Source organism: Sminthopsis crassicaudata, chromosome 3 (assembly GCF_048593235.1).
Source record: "Sminthopsis crassicaudata isolate SCR6 chromosome 3, ASM4859323v1, whole genome shotgun sequence".
Classification (NCBI taxonomy): domain Eukaryota; kingdom Metazoa; phylum Chordata; class Mammalia; order Dasyuromorphia; family Dasyuridae; genus Sminthopsis; species Sminthopsis crassicaudata.
The window spans coordinates 53,337,973-53,362,498 of NC_133619.1; the positions used below are offsets into that span (position 1 = coordinate 53,337,973).

Sequence of the window (24,526 nt, forward strand, 5' to 3'; positions counted from 1 at the left end):
TTTTGTCGGTCAGGAAACATGCACTCTTCCACTCACATTGATCAGCCTCTGTGATTAATGAGAGAAAACCAAAAGACTGCATTTTATTAATTATTCACTAACCATAATTAATAAGATGATTATCAATTTCCCAGAAATTATATATTTCAGACGTGTTATACATCACAAAACCCTCATGCAAGCCTTAGGATGTAGCTTAAATTTTAGTGTGTTCGGGCAGGGGTAGAACAGGTGCAGGTAGGGAAAAATGCATAATGAAAGTGAAATCTGAAAACTCCTACTTTTAATACAATCACCATTTCCCCAAATTTTCATTCTACCTTTTAAAAGTTTTGTTCTTTTAAAGAGAAAGAAAATGATAAGCCTCAAAAATATTTAAAAACAAATTATGGAGTTTAGGGAATTAATGAAATACATGCTTAATTTAATTCTACATCCCAGAGATCCAACATGGGGTTAGGAACATCTTTGTTTCCCAGCAGCAAATCCTCTACTGACAGTTGTGTTTCCAGCAGTGGGGACAGGTGGTACAAAATAATGCACATTTTCTCACCTGCCTCCCTACCATGTAATCAACAAGTTCTATCACAAAGATGAAACACTGGATGGAATTTTTGTTCAATTGTTGTTCAGTCACGTTGGAATTTTCTTCATAAAGACACTAGAGTGATTTGCCATTTTGTCCTCTAGCTCATTGAGGAAACTGAGAAAAACAGAGTTAAGTAATTTGCCCAGGGATACACAGCTAGTAAGCTATCTTAGTAATATCTGAGGCCAGATTTAAACTCAGGAAGATGTCTTCCTTACTTTATGGCCAGCACCCACCAAACCACCTACCTGTAGCCCTTGGATGGGATTTAACAACGTCTATAAGCTAGAGTTGTAGTGAGTTCAGTATGCTTACATAAAATCTTACAAGAGCACCAGTCAGTATTGGGGGAAGGAGATAAAAGGCAAACTGAGAGAAATTGGACAGTGGATGAAAAAAGGCAAAATTTAATTTAATGTAAAGAACTGCCTAGAAGTGAAATGAATGACCTAATGAAGTGGTGAATTCCCCATTAGTGGAAGTCTTCAAGAAGAGGTTTAATAAGCATTTGTTAGGGATCTCGTAGAAGAGACATATGTTCAGATGAGGATTGGACTAAATGTCTCCCTCGGTCTGTTCTAGCTCTGAGGGTAGAATTTTATCTGATTCAATAAGTCAGTGAGTTTTTATTGTACAAAAAGCACCAAGAAAGATCCTGGGAATACAAGGATTTAAAGGAAATGATGCTTCTCCTAATAATGTTTACATACTGTTAGAATATTCAAAGGACCTCAAAGCACAAAGTTCCTGGGAAGTTCTTTGTTTATGTTCCCTTGAGATACAAATGAGAATCACAGTTGAACTTACCATTATGTCTTGACAAAAGCATGAGATACATTTATAAAACATAGCTTAGTTAAATTATTTGCACGCCATATGCTCAAAATGTTTCTCATGTCTTGTGAAATGATTATACCTCTTAGACTGGGAAAAAAGACCTGAATTTTCTTAGTTATTTCTTTTTCACTAGTGTTTACAATAACAGTTGCCCACTTTAGCTTAAGTTTTTGCCAGAAATTTATGAATAATGTAAATATCAAGAAACTTCAATGTTCAGTTTCAAAACTTGGATTTTGTCAGTTTTTAATTATTTGTCCCCAGTGTCTGATGCCCCACAATTTCCATTAGAGCTCATTCCACATTATTAGAATGAATTTGTTGTCATAGATAACGAAAAATTCTAAGGTATGTTAGTACATTTTGGAGGCAAATACCTTGGGTTCAAATCCCAGATCTGCTTCTTACTACCTGTGTAATTCTTGGGTAAGTCAATGCATTTCATCGAACCTCCTACAAAACATGCAAATATCTTTTAGAAGACTTCATCCAGCCTTGGTTTGAGCTCATCAATATTGGCAATATCAACCATCTTCTGGGCAGTATAATACACTGAATGGAGAAATTAATTTAGAATTCAAAAGACCACGATTCAAATACTTGTTTTATCACTTTCTATCTGTGTAACTGTGGGCAAACAATATAAGATCTCTGAGCCTCAATGAGGCTACTACATGAAATGACTTGTAACTTTCTAGCTCTAATTCTGGGACCTTTGACTATCTATAGTCTTGATCTATAAATTCTTGATCTATAAAATGAAAGAATTGGCCTAGATGACCTCTAGGGTCCCTACCAATTTTAAATTTTTATTCTATGATTTTGTAAATCATATTTGTAAAATCTCTTCTTCACAGAAGATAAAATAACAAATCCTAAATAAACAAATCACTTTCACAAATTGTGCTAAAACCATGTAAAATATGATTTAGATTTTTTCCCTACATTCTAATATAATTTTTAAATCAACCAGGTAACTGTGCTATTTTAGGTAGATCCCTTTAGAACAATTTATCCAGTGATCTATTTAATAAATTATTTTTATGAAGATAATAATGGACCAAAGTGACTGAGGAATTTTTAGCCTAATGCTATGATTTGCAGGGGAGATATATAGAATATATATGTACTAATATTATGTATGATGGTCATTACTTAGGGAACATCTAATACCATTTGACAGCTACAGAACTCTTTATGCTAATTTCCATTCCATTAGATTTCTTCTGGTTATATAATCCATGTAAGGCTAGTATGAAGGAAGTCTAGTGCCTTATTAACTGATTAAGCAGGATAATACCAAAGTAGCTCATTAGTTCTAATTCAAACAGATGACCTCTGAGGAACCTTTCACCTTCAAGATTTTGTGGTTCCGTGGGCTACCATGGTCCCTAAGAAAAGATAAAAGGGTATCATTTATACTCTTGAAAGGAACACCCAAATATTCAATGAAATAATTAAATATAATATAATGTACCTGATTCAGAGATCAATCAAATTCAGATCGATATGACTTACTTAGGAAAATATTTTTTATTTTGTCTGAACCTCTGATTTAATTGGAATGGGTAACTCAGGATGAGAGAATTACTTCTACCAGCACAAATGAGCAAAGCTCTGCAAATTAGAAGTCTTAGAGTTATATAAAGTGGTGAGGATAAGTGGTAACTTGCCAAAGTTTTCACAGCCAAAAAGAACTAGAACAAGGTTTGAACTCAGCCATTCCTGACCTGGAAACCAGGTCTCCATTTTTGTCCTCACAGCACTTTTTATGAAAATGACTATTTATTGGTACAAGCAACCGGTCCTTATTATGTCATTGCAGCCAATGAACCTGACTAAATTAATATTTCTGCAATAATATTTTCCCTAGTATAAATTTCAATCCATAGCATCTATCATCAGACATATTATTGCTTTCTAAGCACCATATATGGAGAACAGAAGAGTTACTTTTATTTATTTGAAAAGGAGTGTTCCTATTTCTCAAAATTCAATTTCCTATATAACATAATTCAAGGCTTCTTAAACTGTGATTCATAACTCCACATGAGATGATATAAGTAAATGTAGGAACCATCACAAAATTAAGATTCATTATCAATAAATGTTTGATTTGTATACATATTTTATAAATCTAGATACTTGGGTTACATAAAAAATTTTTCAGGCACCATCATTTAGATGATGTATGGAAAAAGTTTAAAAAGCCCTGACATAATAGAATATAAAAATCACTTCATTTATATGGTTCAGGGTAAACCACAGTCTGTACATGTATCCAAAATCCCTTATAAAAATAAAACCATATTCTAAACTCAAAGAAAAACTATTAAATTATTTAGGGACAGGATGAAACTTTAAATGAATTTATAATGGCCTATGGTATTTTATTGCAGCTTTGGCAAAAGCCACAGCCTCACATTTATTGGGATACTTCATTGATTCACTGCCCTGTTTTAGCAACTCAAAGATGCTCACAAAATATGATATGAAGGACAATTATTCCAATTTTGTTCACCTTGAATATGGCTCTATTAGACATTGATGGTAAATCATTTAGTCTTCTGAAGCTACACCTAATAATGAAAAGTGACAGGGAAACCTGATGAAGCCCCAAACCTTGTTATTTGAAGAAAAAGGAGATTTTTGTTATGGTGCGGTAGTTTAGATACTCTAAATTGACCAGATGTATTGCTTCAATTGTCTGGAAAATTGCTTAACTTTCCAATTTACTTTGTCTTCATAGACCATGCCTGAAATGACTTGACAAGTCAGGAAAGAAGATTTATGAATCAGCTACTTGAGTATTAAAAATACAGCATAACTTTGGTTAAAATAATATATTAGTAAAACAGAATTCATCCCAACCATTTCAATATTTTCCAAGTGTGGCTGATTTCAATAGATAATCCCTAATTATTCCAATAATATTATTAGAAAGATTTTATATCATATTACTTATGTAGATGATGTGTATGTACTCAAGAAATTGTTGATCACTAAGATCCATAATGGATTCACTACAAACAGGTCAAGCTAGAATGACTTCATTTCCTTCTTTCTTTCCTTCCTTCTTTCCTTCTTTTTTCCTTTGTTTTTCTTTTTTTTCTTTTATCCTCCCTTCCTTTCTTTCTCCTTTTTTCCCCCTTTTTTTCCTTCTTTCTTTTTAATGTCACCATTAGACTGGTTGCTGAAGGGATTTCATAATCACAGCATGCCTAGCATTTGTCAAAATTTTTCATGGGGCCCTCATGGACAAGAGGCAAAGATGTGGACTAGATAAATATATAAGAGGATAAGTTCAGGATTTGACAAATAATTGATTTAACTGTCAAATTAATTGGATTCAATTTGATGGATCTTGGCTATTCTGGCCATGGTTTTTATACTGAAATCATTTGAGATCCAGATTCTGTCATCCAGTATGTTAACTATACCTTTCAGTTTGTTTCATCTGGAAATCATCATGTTATCGATTCCTTAATACAAAATGATGATTTAAAAATATTGATTAGAATAAATTAAAAAATACCTGGAGTACTCCAACTACACACTTCTCTTTAAGCTAACATTAATACGTGAAAAACGATTCTTGTGTCTGGTAACTAAAGCATTAATGAAGCCATATGGCTATATTATGTAGCTTATACTTCTTTATCTTGCCCACTATGAATCTTGAAAGGCTTTTCAAATGCCTTTCTGAAGAGAAATTCAAGTGCGCTCTATCTGTGGTATCCCCTTGATCTATCAATGAACCCTGTCAAAATAAAGGAGCTTAACAATTTGCTTTTGATGGACACATGATGAATACCACTTTCATTTCTAAACATTAACAAACCATCCATGTAAAAATAAGTTCTGAAATTTTTGCAGAAATCATAAATCAAGTTCAGTAACCAATAGTTTGAAAAATCTGCTCTCTTCCATTTTAAAAAAGATCAGACCATTTGGCTATTTCTAGTTATATGTCATTTATTCACTGTGCAGATTTTCAAAAATCACCAGTAGCAAACAACCCAGCAAATCATAAGAATTTTGTGTTGAGTACACTGTGGTGCAATTAAAATGAGCCTAGGGACTTGAATTGATTGAAAAAAAGATAGATTTATCATATACTCTTTTTGTCTCCTCACTTATCTGAGAGAGTGATAGAGGTGTAGAGACGGGGGGGGGGGGAAGAGAGAGAGAGAGAGAGAGAGAGAGAGAGAGAGAGAGAGAGAGAGAGAGAGAGAGAGAGAGAGAGAGAGAGAGAGAGAGAGAGAGAGAGAGAGAGAGAGGAGAGGAAGGCAAGGAAGAAGAGAGGCAGGAAAGAAGGGAGAGAGAAAGGAGAGAGAGGACGGGAAACCAGCTTGCTCTTGATGTCATGGATTCTTTCTTGTCCTTTATCTGAGTTTTTGAAATAAACTTTCTCAAACTCAAGAGTATGTGTCAGAAGATGCCCAGATTTTTTAACCTCAACATGAAAATTTCCTCCTAAGATTCCCATTATTTCTACCTCACAAGTTCCTCATTATTTGTCATAATACTAGTTCTCTATCTCTTCTGTAAGCAGAAAAAAAATCCAATCCTTCTTACATATGACACCTTTTCAAATATTTGAAGACAGTACCTAAATCTAAGTCTTTACTAGTCAAAACAGTGACTAGTTTTCTATGTGAAATGTGAGATTTGAGTCTTATTGAATTTAATATGAAAATCTGAATATATGGCCAGCAATTAATTTGAAAAGAAAATATTTTAACTCAATGGGAGCCATATCTAATATAAAATATTTCAATAACTATTTGGTGCTTTTCAACATATAATGATCAACCTGAGCTGCACTGGCAAAATGCCAGCAACTTACTGCTGAGCCACTTTCTAGATATTATTGAATAATTAGAAATCATTAAAAATAAATAGGTTACATCATTATATTCTAAACTTAATTACTACATTACTGTTTTGCATACATACTTACATAGTAAGTGCTAAAGGATACATTAACTTAATTTAAAGGAGTTTGTCAAACTATTCATAGAATTTTTCTCCATCTTTTGCAACAGATGCTAATGAAAAAACTACAATTTTAATACATGCTTATCAGGTATGGAATGCAAACTATCTCAGAAACAAACCACATGGAATAATGTTTCTTATTGTTATCAGATATATGATTAGGCCAATTTTGCCAATTTTTTATTTGACTTTCCAAGTAATCCAGAGAATAGTATCCTGCTATATAAAGATATCTTATTCTTGTGTTTTGTTTTCATTTATAAAGAGAAAGTCAGAATATGGTTCTGTTCTTTCTGCAGTACATCAATTCATTTTTCACCAGACAAGATCCCACTAATTAGAGTAATAACAATGAGATTTGTTTTCCTCTCCTACAAATATATCAATATTAGCAAATTTCCTTGAAAGATCTAAAAATCGAGAACTTTGTTAAACAACACTGGTTATTAAAATCAACCACAACTAAATGGCACAGTGGATATGTTAGTCATGACTGAAAAACCACAACATTTTCCCCAAATCTTGTTTTGGTATTGTCATAATATGTAATTAGCTAAGCACTTGTAAAAATAAGAGTGAGATAAGAAAAAATGCATTTTTTTCTTTAGTATTTATATTGTAGCAGAAAGAATATTGAACATGGAATCAGGGAATCTAATATAAATCATGTCTCTAACAAACTGTCTGTATGACCCTGGGCAAATTGTTAAATCTCCCAATACATCAGGCAACTTGGAAAATATAGTAAGTGGAGGAGCAGGTTTTGATATGTATTAATAAAGTTTCTTAATCAGGAATTTCCTATTGATTGAATGAGATGATGACGATGACGATGAAGATAATAGCTAGCACTTATATAGTATTTTAATGTTTATGAAGAGCTTTATAATTATTCTCTCATTTAATCCTGATAATCACCCTAGAAAATAGGTGATATTTTTCCTCATTTTACAAACGAGGAAATTGATGCAGGAAGAGGTTATGCATCTTGCCCAGCTGTGTGGCTATTAAGAGTATAAAACTGTATTTAGTCTTCCAACACAGTTCCTTTAAACACATTCAAATATGTATTTTGTACAAACTACTTCATAAGGTTGTTGGGAGAAAAGTTTTTTTCAAATATTTAAGCATTATATAAATATTAGTTATATTAACATTTTTTGTCTCCTATCTCCAAAGAAATCTTTGAAAATAGTGATCTCAAAGCTGAGGGTACAAAAAACAATGCATTTGAAGCTTTCAGCTTTCTTTTGTATATTTCTGTAGTCATGCTTTATTTTCAATTTTAGGATACTAACTACAAAGTAGTAAAATTGGGAGAAGAGTAAGGAAGAGGAAGAAAATGAATAGAACTAATTCACTGATAAGCAGTTCTGATCAAGACAACTACTACATTACTGTTTGTGACATGGCAAAGCTAATGCATGTATATATGTACATAAATTCCCAATTAATATTCCCAATTGGTATCATTATAAGCATATCTAATATATGTTTAAAGGTGATTGACCCTGCAAAGAATCTAGATTTGGTTGGAAAAAATAAACTCTTTCTTTTAAGACTTCAAGGATCAGCAGCTTGATATTCATCAAAACGAATAATCCTGCCTTTCTGCTATATAACCAGATATCTACATTATTAGAAGCTGCTGAAAAGGCATTTGTTTGCTCTCCTTCTATTATAAATCATAATTCTGTACTTCAGTCATTTTGAAAACCCAAAAGCCTAACATTTCTTAAAGCAATTTAGCATTTTGCTCTTTTTTTAATTTAAAAAAAATCTCCCTAGGGTAAGTTTGATTTCTCTCCAATGCACAATGTTCAAAAAAATAATTTTTCATAGTAGATGTTAATTGAAAAAAAGATGAAGAGTACAGTTCACTGTGATAAGGATTCAATTCTTATTCTTTTATACCAATGCTAATGATATACATATGCCAAACAGGTCAGCATTCATCAAATTTAAATAAGTAATTTTTTATAGGATGAGCTCTAATCAATCAACAAACATTTATAAAGCATCTACTACATTCCAAGGATAGTACCTCATTGACTGATTTTTGCATTTTGAGGATTGGATTTTTCCCCTTAATTCCTGACTACTCTGTACAGGCTGGCATCAACTAATGATAATGAGATAAAAGGATGGCATCTTAGCAGCAAATCCATCTTTTACAATTCATAACATTGGTTTTGTACCCAAGATCACTTCCAAGATTTTTATGTATACATTTACAATGTCTTATCAAAGACAAATTTCTTTATTGAAATAACTGAACTAAAGCAAAAACTTTAACCATCTAAGTAGGTCATAATTTAGAGCAATGTTTAAAAACCAACTTCTTAGATATATGGGATCACAGAGTTAAAGTTAGAGGACATTTTAGCCCAAAAAATGAGAAAAGGAAGGGAAGGGAAAATAATCGAAGAAGGAAGAGAGAAAGGAGACAGGCAAGGGGAAAAAAGGAGAAAAGAATAAAAGATAATATTGAAAAGCAAAAAAATAGAGAGAGGAAGGGAGGATTTTCCCATTTTCCCACATATAATAGAACAACTAAATTATGCTAACTAATCATTTTAAGTGGATACTTGGGACAAATCCTACTTTTAATTCTTCTTGGTCAGGATAATTTCAGCCAGAAAATATCTATTGCATTTCTTCAAATAAAGATGAAAGTAAAGTGGAAAATGGGTATCTATAATACCAAGCTGAGATTTACCAGGAAGGATTGAGATTAATTTGGATTATCACCAACAATCCAATGTAATTTGGGTAATTGTCAAAAAACATGAAGAATAAAGTTTCACTTTCCTGTGATAGCATTTCATCAAAAAGTGTTAATAGCAATGTTGTTAAAAATAGTTTAATTAACAGATAGAGTAGCAGAGATTCACAGGCTCACAGAGTTGAAAGACATCTCATAGATCCTTTAATCTAACCCACTCCTGAAGAAGAATATTCTCTTTACAGCAAACTGGATAAGTGGTCACCTAGCCTCTGCTTGAACTTCAGTGAAGGGAAATTCACTACTTCCCAATTCAACCCAATCTCCATTTGAATGATTCTTAACAATTGTTAAAATATTGCTATTTGCTAAAAATCAGCAGATTTTTCCTTATACAAATACAAAAGACTTACCTCTGTGCAATTTCTATTGCTTCTTGCTCTACTCTTTCAAATCAGTCAGAGTTAGTATAATTTTCCATCTTTATGATAGCCCAACAAAGCCTTTACTTTTTCAAATAAAGCATCTCTAGCTCTGTAAAACAGTCCTCAGAGAGCATTATATCAAGTCTTTTCACCTTCATTGCTGCCCAGCTCTGTACTTTTCTAGCTGTTCAATATTTTGTTTTTGCTTTGGTTTCTTTTTTCTTTAAAATACATCACTCAAACTGAGTATCATATTTTAGATATACTCTCACCAGGGAAATGTATACTATCAACCTTCTTAGTCTTAGATATTAGCCCTTTCTTAATGAATTTGATGATTAAAATGATAATAGCTGACATTCAAATGGTATTTTAAGATTTATAAAGCATTTTATATATGAAATATCTGTGACATCAGTATCATCTACATAATATCTAAGTCTAAGATTAAATTTGTTTACTTTTGGCTACATCATGTAGCATTAATTCATACTGTGTTTACAGTCTACTAAATCCCTCCGATCTTTTTCATATGAGCTGTTGTTCATCCATATTTCCTCAATCTTCACCTCAGGAAGTTAATTTTTTTAGATTAATGGTAATGCTAATTAAATTGAATCTTATTAAATCCAACCTAATATTATCGCTTTTTTCCCCTATACTCAGTAGTTAGCACTACTTCCAACTTTTATGCTAATTGCAAATTTGATAAGAATGACGTTCAAGTTATTTATTCAGAATGTTCAACAGGATATAGTCTACCACAGATCTCTGGGCAACTTCCCTCCCTTCAACTTGATGTCAAACTATTCTTTGAGGGCCTTTGAGGTCATTTGTTGTGGCTGCTGTTTCAGTCATATCTGGTTCTGTGATCCCATTTGGAGTTTTCTTGCCATTTCCTTCTCCAGCTCATTTTACAGATGAGGAAATTGAGGTAAACAGGGTTAAGTGATTTGCCCAGTCATGCAGCTTGTAAGGATCTGAGGCCAGACTTGAATTTAACAGGAAGCATCTTCTTGACCCCAGGTCCAGCATGCTATCTACTTCATGACCTAGCTGTCCTAGTCATTTAATCAGCTCTCAATCAATCTTACTGTACTTTTTAAAAATTCTAATGCATATCTCTTCAACTCTCCAAGATTTTTTTCTTATGTTTTGTTAAAAAATCTAAATAAACTTGTACAATGAGAAAGAACCTTGGTTTTGGAATTAAAAATCTAAATTTAAAGCCTAGTTGTGATACTTTCTAGTCATATGACCCTAAAGAAGTAAGTTACTTCATCCTTGGGCCTCCAGTTGCTTGTTTGTTGTTGTTTTAACTGTAAAATAAAAGGATTCTACTAAATGATCTCTAGTTCCCTTCTAAGTTCTATGTTACTGTATATTTACATTGTTCTCATCATACTGGCTTTTTGTGGTTACTGTTTCCTTTTCTAGATACTCCTCTACTATCCCTTTAATAATATAGTCTATAATTTTACCAGTAATCAAAGTTAAGCTCACTACCCCAGAATTTGTAGATTCTACTCTTTATCCTTTTTTAAATCTTTCCTTTTCCCCATATTTTTTCATTTAATTGAGACCTTGATTTTTCCTTTTATTCCTTATCAGTTTCCTTAGACAAATTTTCCAACTCCCCCTTTTCTTCACCCAAACTGTTTTTCTTGAGTTTCTTAACTTTACTGAGCTAATGTCCCTTAGAGAATATATCCACTTCTCCTTTCTCTGAACCGTACAAAACCAGCATCATGGTTCCTCTATTCTACCAGAAATTCTAGTGTTCCCTCCTGAGGCCTGAGTTATGCCCATTCATGATTCATCCTTTGGAGAAGTAGAAGGGGATATTAGAAGAAAATAAAACAAATAAGCTCAACAAGCACAAACAGAAAAAGAATACCTACTACAACTTCAAACCAATTCAATTCAATAAAAGTTTTTGCGATGTAGAGTCATGTAGACAGTGTTGTTGGGGAAAATACTTTATAAAATGTGTAAAGCACAGTATCCATCTGAAATATTGTTATGATTAAGTAAGTTGTGGAGGAGAATTTTCTTGATATTTGTGTTTGTAAATATAAAATAGCCTTTCTTTACTTAATCAATTTCTTTATTTGTCTTTTCATACTAAACAGCAAGCATTTGCTTTACGCTAGTCAGTAATATTTTATGGGAAGCAAAAATATATTTTGCATTTAGCCAATGAAAGAAATAACAATTCAAAGAATATGATCTCAAATCATATGTTAGACTTAGGATATTATGTAAATATAGCATTGCTTGTGGGGCATGTCATAGTGTGGATCTATTTGCATAGGATTAACTTATTAAAGAGCATATTATTATTGTAGTATATGTCCACACAAATCATAATGTGGTCTATTTTTTCTTTGTGATATTAATTCTATTGAATTTCTTTCTTAAATAGGTGATAATAGCAAAAATCTCTGCATCCGAGTTTGGGTGGATGCAGTTTAGAATAGTTTTTCTTTTATTTTTCCTTATCAGTGGAGGAAAGATCCAGACTTAGTCTTTCATTGCTATAATGAACTCCCAGTAACTTTTTCAGGATCACACAAGTATGACTCAGAGATAAAATTTGAATCCATGTATGCCTGACTCTGAGGTCATTTCTCTATCCACAATACATCCTATTCTTCAACAAAAATAAGTTGTGTTGAGTATACACATACACAAAAAAGAGTGTTTTCAACTGCTTAGGCTGGCTGTTTCCAAGGATGACAGAAATTAATATACATATTCAAATACAAAATGCAATTCAACATGTGTAGATAGGGCCTCAACTGAATGCTGACACTTCTATTCTAATTTGATTGAATTACAGTTCTTTTTGATACTTCTCAATGAATCTATGATCCATGTGACCAGTACCATTTTAGCTCTGACCAATTGCTGAGTACTTAGTAACTGAACAGATTTTCTCACATGATTATCTGTAATTCCTATATATTCTCTTAAGTCCTTAATGGAATAGTAATATGGCCGAGACACTGCTGTGATTCACTAGCTAGCAAAAGGAAGCAATTATCCAGCAATCTCTCTGTCTACCATTATCTCTGATGACACAATGATCACCTCCAACAGAGCACTTACAGTTCTTTGAATAAAATTAGACCTCTCTATACTTCAGGGTTCCATTATTTTATCAGAACCTCCATCAAAGGGTATCAAAACCCTTCAAGTCCTAATTAAAAGCCTTCATTAGCTACTCTAGCTAAAAGAACAATATAAAATGTGTCACCTGTTACCATCAGCTGATAATCTTCTCTGCCCTGGGATAGATTGGTCTTTCTCACATCACAAGCCACAGAACCCTTCCAACTTCATAGGATCTTTTAGAGCTTGAACTACAACTAGTATTGATTACAAGAAGTCATTTTCACATCCACAACGAATCACTGATGGGACTTAGGAAGAATTCAATATAAAGTAGCTAAGGGGAAGGGGAGAAAACAAAGTCCATGATGGACTTCAAGTGGGTCAAAAAGTCACTACTATCAACCATTTTGTGAGTTCAGAATTAAATCAAATTATTTGTGCTTTTATATGGCACCTTAAAACTAAACAAAATTTTCCCCATAAAAAACTGAGAAATCTCTATTGTTACTGTCTCAATTTTACAAATAAGGAATCTGAAGTAAAAAGAGTTAAGGGAATTGCTCTGCTCCTCAGGGAGGGCTAAGACTTAATCTTTGGTCTCCTGACTCTGGATCCATTCTTTTTCTCCTGATTCCTTGCTGGATTAGTTCTGCTATCCAAGAGACTTGCATAAGGAGGCCAATTTTTGGTCAGTGCGTTAGTCTTAGACAATATTCTAAGGGCAAAGAAAGTGGGAAAATGCCAATTATGAAATCCCTCAGTCATCATGAAATCCCATCAGTCACAGATGGGTAATAGGTTGAAGTCCATGGCAAGTTTAAGCATTTGGTCCAGTAATTCTCAATGTCTAAGAACTCTGGGGGTCCAGAGTCCTCAGAGTCAAAACTCTCTGGAGCAGTTGATGCTGTGGATATAATGCAGAGGCTGGAGCCAGAAAGGCCAACTCAAATCCAACCTCAGACACTTCTAGTTGTGTGATCCTGAGAAAGTCACTTAATAGCCATTTGCCTCAGTTTCCTCATCTGTAAAATAGAAACAATAATAGCACCTACTCTCAGATGTTGTCATGAAGATCAAAGTACTTGATACATACTCTGGCAGAGAATAAGCACTTTGTAAATATTAATTATCATCATTATTATTTTCATAACAATACTAACACATTACTTTTTTATCAAAATACCCTTCCCCTTTCCAACTACATATCTATGTGAGGCTGAATTTTCTTTATATATTTAAATCAAAATAACATACCATGACAGATGAAGTTTAGAAGTAAATATGAAAATCCAACTGTCTTCTGTTAAGCCAGATATTAATTTGCAAAAATCTAAAACAATGCCACTATCCTCACTTAATTTTCCTTTCTGAAAATATGCTTCATTTTTCATATAACTTTTATTTATGTTGTCATATGATTGGGTTTATTGTTATTGGCTTTATTGTTAAATAAATGTATGAATTTTTTTAATTATCAGTTTTGACATAGTAAAAATCAATAGATCAAATTCACATATATATATATAAGCTCTTTAAAGTCCTCACTGATTTTTAAGCCTGTACAGGGGGTACTAAGATCAAAAAGTGTGAGACTTGCTCCATCTCCCACAATTTCTACTCTGTTGCAGAAAATGCAGCCAGTTTCCTCAAAGCCCCAAAAGAGCCTCTCCCCTCCCCATCACAATACTCAAAGGATTAAAATGCATTCTGTTCAAAACATCCAATACCTCATTAAAAGGATGAGTAGCCTATTATGAGAAATAAGGGTACCTTACCTCTTTTCCACCTCCTAATATCCACTTTCATTTAGACCAGAGAGAGACTGAAAGGGAGACACAAAGGGGATAAGTGGAGAGAGAGAGAGTGGGGACAGGGGGGGCTAATTAATTCATGTCATTTTCCTTAAAGGATATATGAAATAAATACAGAATAAACATTTATAATGAGATAACCATGGGGTCAGGTTAACATTATAAGACACTCCTCAGTCAAAAGCCTGATTCTCAGTAATCACACAGGGTCAAGTCATCTGCACAGCTTTAACCCTTCCTATGTCATGAATTCCTGAATCATTGGAACATATGGTCATGAAAATAGGATTACAACCTCAGGGAGCAATGAGAACAGTACCAGATTTAGTATCAGTAGGTCTAGGTTCAAATTCCCAGTTCTCTTTCTTACTACCCAAAGATCTTAGGAAAGTTTCTTTTCCTATTTGGGCCTCATTTACTATAAAAATGAGGAGGGACATACTAATAATGATGAATTATAATAATGATGAATTCTAAGGTCCTATCAAACGCTACTTCTCTGACCTGTTTTAACCCCTGTTATGACAACCCTATCTTTCTAAGGCAAGGAGCAAGACATTGGGCTCTTAAGTCCCATGTTTCTCTTCTCTGCTGCTTTTGAGAACTTATACAAGCAAGACCATTCTGAATGTTGAAGAAATTAAAACATTTAGGCAGATTTGGCTCTCTGCCCTTGCATTTATATCTAACTCTGGTTAACCCTACACCTCCTGGTTGCAAAAAGAACTGGATAACAATGCAGTATTGTATATTGTCAGCATATCTGTTGATAAAAACACAAACTGGGAGGGGAAAGTGAGTAAAGAACAGGACTTTTCTTTGGAACTTTTCTCCATCCTTGAGAAGGTAAGTTCAAATAGTGGCTTCAACCCAAGTTTTCTGATCCCAGGGACCCATAGGTCCATGGCCACCTCAATGTTTCCCTTCCTTTCTTCAGATCACCCTTATTTTCTATTTACTGGATGACTCTGTAGCTGCCATTCCTTCTGTAGTTCATTTCTGAATATCCCTACTCCCTCTCCACTGCCAGACCCTTATAATTTCTCTACTCCAAATCTCTATTTTACAATTTTTCACTGGTCTGACATTTTATCATGGGACTAAGTTTCTTCAACCAATCTGAATATTCTACCTATAAAACTACTTAAATTCATCAAAGGACTTTTCACACTTAATCTGAAATTTCTCCTTGGCTAACATCTTATCACTTACTTTAAGTAGAATAGGGGTGACCACTGACTTGCTGAGTACATGAACTGCTGGGCAGGAAATAAAGACCAACAAGTCTTCAATCATCTAATCTCAAGTACTGACAGATCTTCAATCAACTTCATCAATCATCCACGATCTTCTGTTCTTTCTCTCTTTTGTCCTTTCTCTTTCTAATATGCATATATAATCATATAGAGATATTGAGATATTTATATCTACATGTAGTTCTATATAGACTGACTCACATGCATCCCTAAACTGATACACAATTGACCAAATCTCAGTTCTGAGAATTAAACCTGTATATTAAACTCACATTAACACATATAAAATGCAATAAAAGAAATGTTAGGGGCAAAGGGAGTAGTCTGCCAGAAGTCACTAATAAGGCTTCTTATTTCCTGACATGTTGTGGGATTCTAAAGTCTCTTTGCAAATTTTAATGACACAGGCTCAGCAGAAAGGAATAAGCAGGCTACATGGCCTTTCAGGGTCTCTTTTCTATAGTATTAAAGTTTATCCTCCCAATAGCCTTTTTAATATTGAGAGTCCATGAAAGAGTGTTTTTCTGTGAGCACTGGACTCAAGAGCATGCCCTTAGGAAGCTTTTCTTTCTGCCTCTGAACTTTAGGCCGTTAAACTGGTAATGGCTCTCCTCCATGTAAAACCCTCCCAATGATCCCACATCTTCCCTAATAAAGAAACTTTATTTAGCTCATTCACTTATTAAGAATGCCCAAGAAATTTCTGCAGAAACAGCACCAGTCCTGGAGACAAGAGACCAGATTCTATCACTTCATAGCTGACTTTCATCAGACTCTGAGGCTCTGGTTTCTTCATCTCCAAAATGGGAACAACAATAACTGGGCTTCTAACCTCACAAAGATGCAATTGGGATTGAAATAAAATGAGTGTGATTTGAAAACTTGAGTATTCTAGAGAAATGTGTGTCATCAGATTTTTAAAGAGTCTGACAATCTCTTTCTATTTACATGCATATTTTCTAAATTTCTTTTCTCTTTCCTTGTAGGTTTGCTTTGTGAACTTGGATGTCACCAAAGAAGACTGCAGTAATGAGCACCTGCGACAGGTAATAAGCCAGAACTACCACTTTGTTTCATAAGCTCTTATGGCACAGAAGCATTCCACCATTATCTGCAATTCCAGAAGACTTTTGAGTGAAATGATGACCACGTCACAATTCATTTTCCTGACTTTCTTCTTCTCCAAGCACTCTCAAAATTCCTTTATTCCTAACAGGCAGAGATTTCACTTTGAGCAAGTAGAGCCCTAAGGCTCCTCCAGTTCCCAAATCTGTGTCCTATTTCTTGTAGTACCTGATAGAGTAAATTTGGCACTCCAGAAAAGCTGATCTTTCACCTGTTTTTTGACATATTTACTGGGGATAAACTTATTTGTGAATCATAATATACCCTGAAAGTAAGACTTCTTTGAAGGAAAAAGAATACACATCTCCACACACACACACACACACACACACACACAGAGAGAGAGAGAGAGAGAGAGAGAGAGAGAGAGAGAGAGAGAGAGACAGAGACAGAGACAGAGACAGAGACAGAGACAGAGAGAGAGACAGAGAGAGACAGAGAGAGACAGAGAGAGACAGAGAGAGAGACAGAGACAGAGAGAGACAGAGAGACAGAGAGACAGAGAGATATTTAGGTATGCCCTAACTAATATTCAGAGCTGGAATTGTTTTAATATGATCTATATATAGATCAATAAAGTAAGAAATTATCTCCAAAGTTGACAATACTGTTGTCACAAAGAAAATATGGTGATATTTTAACTAATCATATCAATGCTATCTCACTAAGGCTTTGGCAGAACACTAAGAATTAGCAAACTTATTTCACTTTATTTTGTTCTATATGCCTCCTAGTCAAAATGTTAGTTAAAATGCCTACTGTCATGAGTAAAAGGAAGGCAGCAAGAGGGCTGGATGATCAACCCCTAGAGAATTTCCACTGAATGGTGATAGCTTATTGCCTTATAACCTCTTTCTTCTAGCACTATGTTAATCATTTACATGGCAATAATAAAGCCCAACTTCATGTGGCATCATACAATTAACAAAGGATAATGCAACACACAAAATTCCAATCCACCAAGAGCTCAGAGACAATCAATGGAGACACATGCAATGGACAGGGAGAAATTTTATGCAGATACAAAAAGAAAAGGATTTTATTTTGAATCATTATTTTATATCTCAATCTCTGGAACCTCGTCAACTTGTCATCAAAAACTTTCTCCTATTGTTTTTGAGTAGCAGGAACTTTTCTCTCCTGTTTAAGTTGATCTATTTACCACTTGCCTTAGGCCACTAGAAATTATTAAATAAAAACTCTTAATTTGTTTTTCTGATTTCCAGGGTTTACATATTTTTCAATAGAGAAAGGCCCTATATCTGTCCAAGGTACCACAATTCTCCCAGTCAACCAAGTTCACAATTGTGTGAGCATCACTGACTCCTCCCTTTAATTCACCTTACATATTAGTTATCTTGTCCTTTTTAGCTACAATATCTCTTGCTTCCATCAACTTCTTTTCTCAGAACCACTACCATGTTTTAAGCCCTTATCACTTCTCATTCGTACTCCTGCAGCTGCTTTTTAATTGGTTTTTCTGCCTCGAGTATTGCCAATCCATCCATTGTAGAGCAGTTAAAGTATTTTCAATAAGCTCCTCTGAGTCCTAGGTTCAAATTTGAAGTTCTCAATTTCTCATTTGAAGCTTTTCACAATCTTATGCTAATCCATCTTTCCATTCTTATTATGCTACTTCAGCCAAGCTATAGTTTCATCACATTGGTCTCATTGCTGTCTTTTACATATGACATCTTGTCACTCATTCCCATGCCTTTACATTTATCCATCATGTTTGCAATGCATTCCCCTTCTCATTTTCAGCTCTTGAAATTCCTGATTTATTTTGGGATTCATCTCAAGGGCTAACTTCTGCGTGACTACATTCCTGATTCCTCCGAACTACTCATGCCTTTACCCTGACAGCTGTCTTCTCTGATTTGTGTGTGTGTGTGTGTGTGTGTGTGTGTGTGTGTGTGTGTGTTCTTATTTTTTATAATGTAAGACCTTTGAGGGTAGAAAATTCTAGTTTTCTCTTTGGATCCCCAGCAGCTAGCATGCCACTGTGAGCATAATAGTCACTTAATAAATAAGGATTTTGTTGATTTAGTTGATTGAAAAAAAACCAAAGACTTTGGTCTTAATGGCATCATGATGAGAAATAAAACTTGACATTTCTCTTTTCCCCAACATGAGTATGGTATTGATTATTCTCTTAGAGAAAATTATCTATTATCCATATCTAGTTATTGGTTTTATATAAAGAATGAGACACAAATTGCTTTAGAAATCATATATAAACTTCCAACTAGCCAACTAAGTACTATAAAACACTACACAAGGAATCAGAAAGACCTGAAGTCAAATCAAATCTCAGATACTTTCTACCTATGTGACCCTCGGCAAGTCATTTAATCTCTCACCTCAGTTTTCTCATCTATTAAATGGGGATAATACATATCTAAAACATATCTAACAGAGTTATTGTGAGGATAAAATGAGATCACATATATATGTTTGCAAATGCTATTTCTATCTATTATCATCATATAAAAATAAGCTCCATATAACCTGAACATCAAATAATATTTGAAATGGAAAAAGGCTTTAAAGGAAATTATTACAGCAATATGTTCTAATTTCTCCAGTTTCACAGTTAGGAGTTTTCCTTAAGTCTAACTGGAATGCCTAGGCTTCAATTCAAAGATATATCTCTTTCTTCTAATCTCAATAGATTAAAAAAAGAAGAAGAATGTTCTTATGCTTGTTAGTGGATAAGTGACTTTTACAAATAAAGCAGCTTTGGAATATTGGGGTGGGAGGAAAGGGAGACAATTTTACTGAAAGTATTTTGGTTGAATAAATCATTGCATGAATGACCTCATTTCAATAACTGAAATAAATCTGAACTAAATTAAGATTCTTACTCTACAGAAATTGGTCAACGTATCACCAGATCTCCCAAAGCTTATCAATTCTATGAATGTCCAACAACCAAAGGAAAATGAAATTGTCCTTCTGAGTGGATTATCTTCAGGAAACCTCCATACTGATTTTGAAGTTTCTAAGGTAAGACTGATAAAATCATCTTGGTGGGGAGGAATGAGAGAGATAGAGTCTTCTTCAGAAACAATGATGCTTTTTGCAGATTAAATTTAAAATAAGAGCTTACCTTATCCCAATTCCTTCAACATGAACTGGAAATGGCATTTGTGAGAAGTACCAAAAATATTATAGTTAACTTTTGAAGATTTAACAGGCTTAAACACATAAAAAGATCACAAGCAAAATATCTCCAGGTATTCAGATCAAGTTTTATCTGCCTTATAAAATAATGTTCATTTATATTCACACTGCATATTGCTGCCAGGGTCTGATTGTGCTATCAAACATTATGAATGCCCTTCACTTTTTAGAGGAAGATCTTTAAACAAAACCTAAATGTAACATATTTACTTGAATTCATGCAGAATTTTTGGTTATACTCCAGTAATCTCTAGTTCTCAGCAGTTAATTACTCCAAGAGGATGAAGAGGAGGAAGAGGGGAGGGGGAAAGGAAAGGATGAAGAGCATAAAAAGAAGCAGAAAGAAAGAATGAGAATTGGGTCATAATTCTAGGTAATTTGCAATAAATGTTTTCTGAGTCTTGCTACCCTAAGACATTAAGAAAATTAATCATTAGTGACTGGAGAAGAAAATGTCAGCCCACTTCGGTATCTTTTGTAAGAAAAGTCCAAATGGGATCACTAAGAGTCAAACACAACTGAAAAACTGCAACAACAAAATATTTTATATTCCTTTTGGGCATATATGTTGTTTCTTCACCATACTTCCAGCAGAATGTTAACCTCTTGAGGGCAACAATTGTCATTTTTTTGTCTTCTGTTTTTATAGTTATAGTTCAGATAGGTGATATAGCGGATAGAGCACTAGGTCTTAGAAAGATTAGAATTAGAAAGTTAGAAAGATTCCTCTTCCTAAGTTCAAATCTAGCCTCAGATACTTCCTAGTTTTGTGATTCTGGGCAAGTCACTCAAACCTATTCACCTCAATTTCCTCAGCTATAAAATGGGCTGGAGAAGAAAATGTCAAACCACTCCAGTATCTTTTTCAAGAAAAGCCCAAATGGGATCACTAAAAGTCAAACACAATTGAAAAACAACTGCAACAACAAAAATCTTTGTGTCCCTGGACTCTAATAAAATGTGTACCACATTGTAGTTATTTAATGAAGTCTGTTCATTTAATAACGTTGTTATAAAATATAGTGATTCCAAGTATGATAGGAAAAGTTGGAGTATTTTATTATCAGATAAAGAGTAATCTTAGATCAGAATAGAAAGTAGCACTAGAGGAATATAAGGGAAAGTGATATTTCAGTATCAGATCAGTATTTGATCTCTCAGTCACTTTATTTGCTCAAGATCTTTGAGCCTCAGGCCCAGAATTGAATTCTCACTTATACCCTCACTCTACTTACCACCATCACCATCCCTGCCTCATCCCCACAATGAAGCAATTTTAAAAATAACTATAAACATCTAACTCTCCAGCACATTGTGTTAACTAGAGAATGTTATTCAATTTAACAATAAGATTTCTGGTGCTATGCTCTATTACTTCCAGTGTCAGATGAGATTAGCAAAGACTTCTTTAAAATCTTTAAAATGTTTAAAATTCTCTAAAAACTTTAAGAGGTCATGCAACCCACAGTGGTAATGATGGAGTTTAGTATAAGATTGACAAAGCCAAGCTTACAATAACAGATATTTTGAAAACCCTCTACAGCCATTTGAATAAACCAAAATTGAAAAGTGCCCCCCAAAAGATACATAGCACATCTGTGTCTCCAAAAGGTCTTGAACTTTTTTTTCTTCTATATTATTCATTTCCCACTCACTTAAATGGGAAAAAATGAATAGGTTGGTAAGGCCAACCCCAGGAAAAATTATTCAGTAGGCAAAAATAATCTTCTTTGATAACTTCCTACCCTTTTTGTTGTTGTTGTTGTTTGTTTTTGTCTCTTTTTTGGAGCATTATTCCCTCTTCTTTCTAAATTCCATTTCCTCTACCAGATTCTCAATTTTGCATTCCTTTAAGGCTTAAGGCTTCCTGTAGCTGCACTACATTGAAGTTGAGTGCTTAAATTCTAGACTTCTCTTACTCCTTTCCATATGCACAAGAATAAAATTTTTGATGTCATAAATGGGTACCAAGAAAACATCATGTTAGGGAAAATAATGATACAGTTAGGAAAAAATAAAGAAGCTATACAGTGTGATGGACAATGAGCTAGGGTTGAAACCAGAGCTGTTAGAAAATCTCATTTCAAATCCTCATTCATATCAGTCTATTTACAATCACAGGCAGATAACACTCTTTGTGTCTCCATTCCTCATCTGTAAAATGGGCAGCAGAAGGGGGTCAGAGCAGGGAAGAATAGATAATATCTAAAATTGCACCTCTAAATCTATTACATTTTTGGGACAATCAGATCTGATTACAATATAGTTACAAAATTAGTGCAAAGTGATATTGGTTGGGGAATCCCAGACACAATTAGCATACTACAATCTATTCTGCCTATCATATTTTAAGAAAGACATCAATAAACTGCATTATCTATAAAAGTATAACTATAAATGTTAAGGGACTTGAAATAATTCCATATCATTTGAAGTTATAGAACGGAGTTTTTTGCCTAGAGAAGAGACATGAAAAGTATTTTGGAGCATTTGAAGAACTATCCCGTGTCTTTCACGGGATAGTTATGTTTGTAATGGGGTGTTTTATTTTTGTTTTTCTGCTTGACATCAGGTCACAGAACTAGGAATAATGGGTACATGGTTCAGAGATGCAAAAACAGACTTGAGATAAGGAGACCTTCCTAAGAATTATAGCTATCCACAAGAGGAAGAGTAGGGTGGACTATCTAGGTGGGTAATGGATGCCTCTTCACATAAAATCTTCAAGCAAATCCTGGATTTCCACTTACTGGGAAGAATAATGAAAACGATAATAATAACAATGATAATAGCATTTATGAAGCACTTTGCTACAAATCACTTTACAGATACTTTCCTGTTTGATCCTCACAACAATCCTGTGAGATTTACAAATAAGGAAACTGAGACAGAGTTTAAGTAATTTGTGCAGAGTCAATGTCTGAGGCAGGATTTGAATGTAGATCTTTTCTGACCTCAAATGCAACATTCTACATACTATGCCATTAACCTTCTTCTGTATATGGATGGCAGAGATTGGTGCGAGGAAAGATTTGTTCCACACATAGAAAATGTGTCATACCTGCAAAACCAACTCTAGTTCCTTAACCCAAAAGCTATCTTCCTGAGTAGAAAATATGTGTTCAAATCCCAGCTCTGGTTTTTGCTAAGTGAGACTAGTGCAAGAGTATGGGATTCTGCTAAGAGGGAGTACCGAGGCCACCTTGACCCTTGATTCACAATAAGTTTCCTGCCATGTTGCAGAAACGCCCTTGTTGAGTAAGGAGCAGCGATTTGTGATTGTGGAAGAGTGTAAGATGAGAACAGGGCCTCTCACCTATGAGCGAGCTGCTGAATTGCTGGATCCGCTCTCCTCCCATTGGTAGATGCCATGCATACACAAAGCCCATGAGTTATTTCTCTGAATGGTGGTTGGGGATTGCCTACTGTTCACACACTGATCACACTTGCAAAAATGTATATCAACAAGGCTGTACGGTATAATAAACTGGAGCTCTTTTCACACTCTATGTGTCTCCCACCTCATTCATCTCACCTATGAGATCAAAGGGCTCATATGCCATGAGCTCTTAAAAGCCGGCTGCAATAACTGAGCATGTCACTGTACCTTGCCTGTTTCCTTGCTGGCAAAAAGAGAGGATTGAACTAGACAACCTCTAAGATCTCATACAATTAAATTGATCAATCTGTGACCCTATGATCAGGACAAAATTTATACATCATTTATGCACATTATGGAAAAATGTTGATTCTAGCTTTGATTTAATCAATACATTTCATTATCCAAAATAACTGCCATATCCAAGAAAAGAAATTAAGAGTCAGTTCAAGAATTTTAAGATAATTAAGAACCATTTGTTGGTAGGTTACATTTGAACCTGTATTTGCCTAATGAACAAAGGACATTTTTAATTAAATATAGTAAATATTAATTACAGGCCTACTAATGAATTGGATTAATGGCCATTTGGGGCAGATTTAAGGTCAATGAAAAAAATCTCTCGTTTTTTCAAAAATTTTTTTGTTTTTTACAGGGCTTCATGTTTACAAATTAATAAAACAATTCAGGTGGAAATTCATTCTCCAAAAGCATTTACTTACACAGATTTTTTTTGAAGACTTCCTTTTTCTTTCTTAGATCATTAGTGAATTGGAACCAAAGTGCCTTCTCCTTATGATTTTTTTTCATCTTTGAGAGAATCTCATTACTCTTTGAAAAATTCCATGATATCCAAGAGCCCCTTAGCAAACAGATGCTAACATTGAGTAGGCCTGACTCCACAAATGTTTGTGCCTATCTTTAATTAATCACACTTGGGCAAGGAGAGTTTGATTGAAAAATAAAAAAAGTTAGTAAAAAGTTAATAACTTTTTAAAGTTAAGTACTTTTCAATAACTCATTCAAAATTCTGGGCACAACACCATGTTTAGCATAGGATCTTGATAAAGATCAT

At 34.1% G+C, this 24,526-nt stretch overlaps 1 protein-coding gene across 3 annotated transcripts in view; it reads left to right on the forward strand.

Moving 5' to 3' along the window:
- SPHKAP (SPHK1 interactor, AKAP domain containing) overlaps positions 1–24,526 on the forward strand; it is a 151,035-nt gene that overhangs the window by 99,801 nt on the left and 26,708 nt on the right. For all 3 annotated transcript variants that reach the window (XM_074298490.1, XM_074298488.1, XM_074298489.1), the window contains exons 4-5: positions 16,748–16,807; positions 19,761–19,895. In XM_074298490.1, the coding sequence (XP_074154591.1) occupies positions 16,748–16,807; positions 19,761–19,895 (195 nt within the window). The remainder of the gene's footprint in view (positions 1–16,747; positions 16,808–19,760; positions 19,896–24,526) is intronic.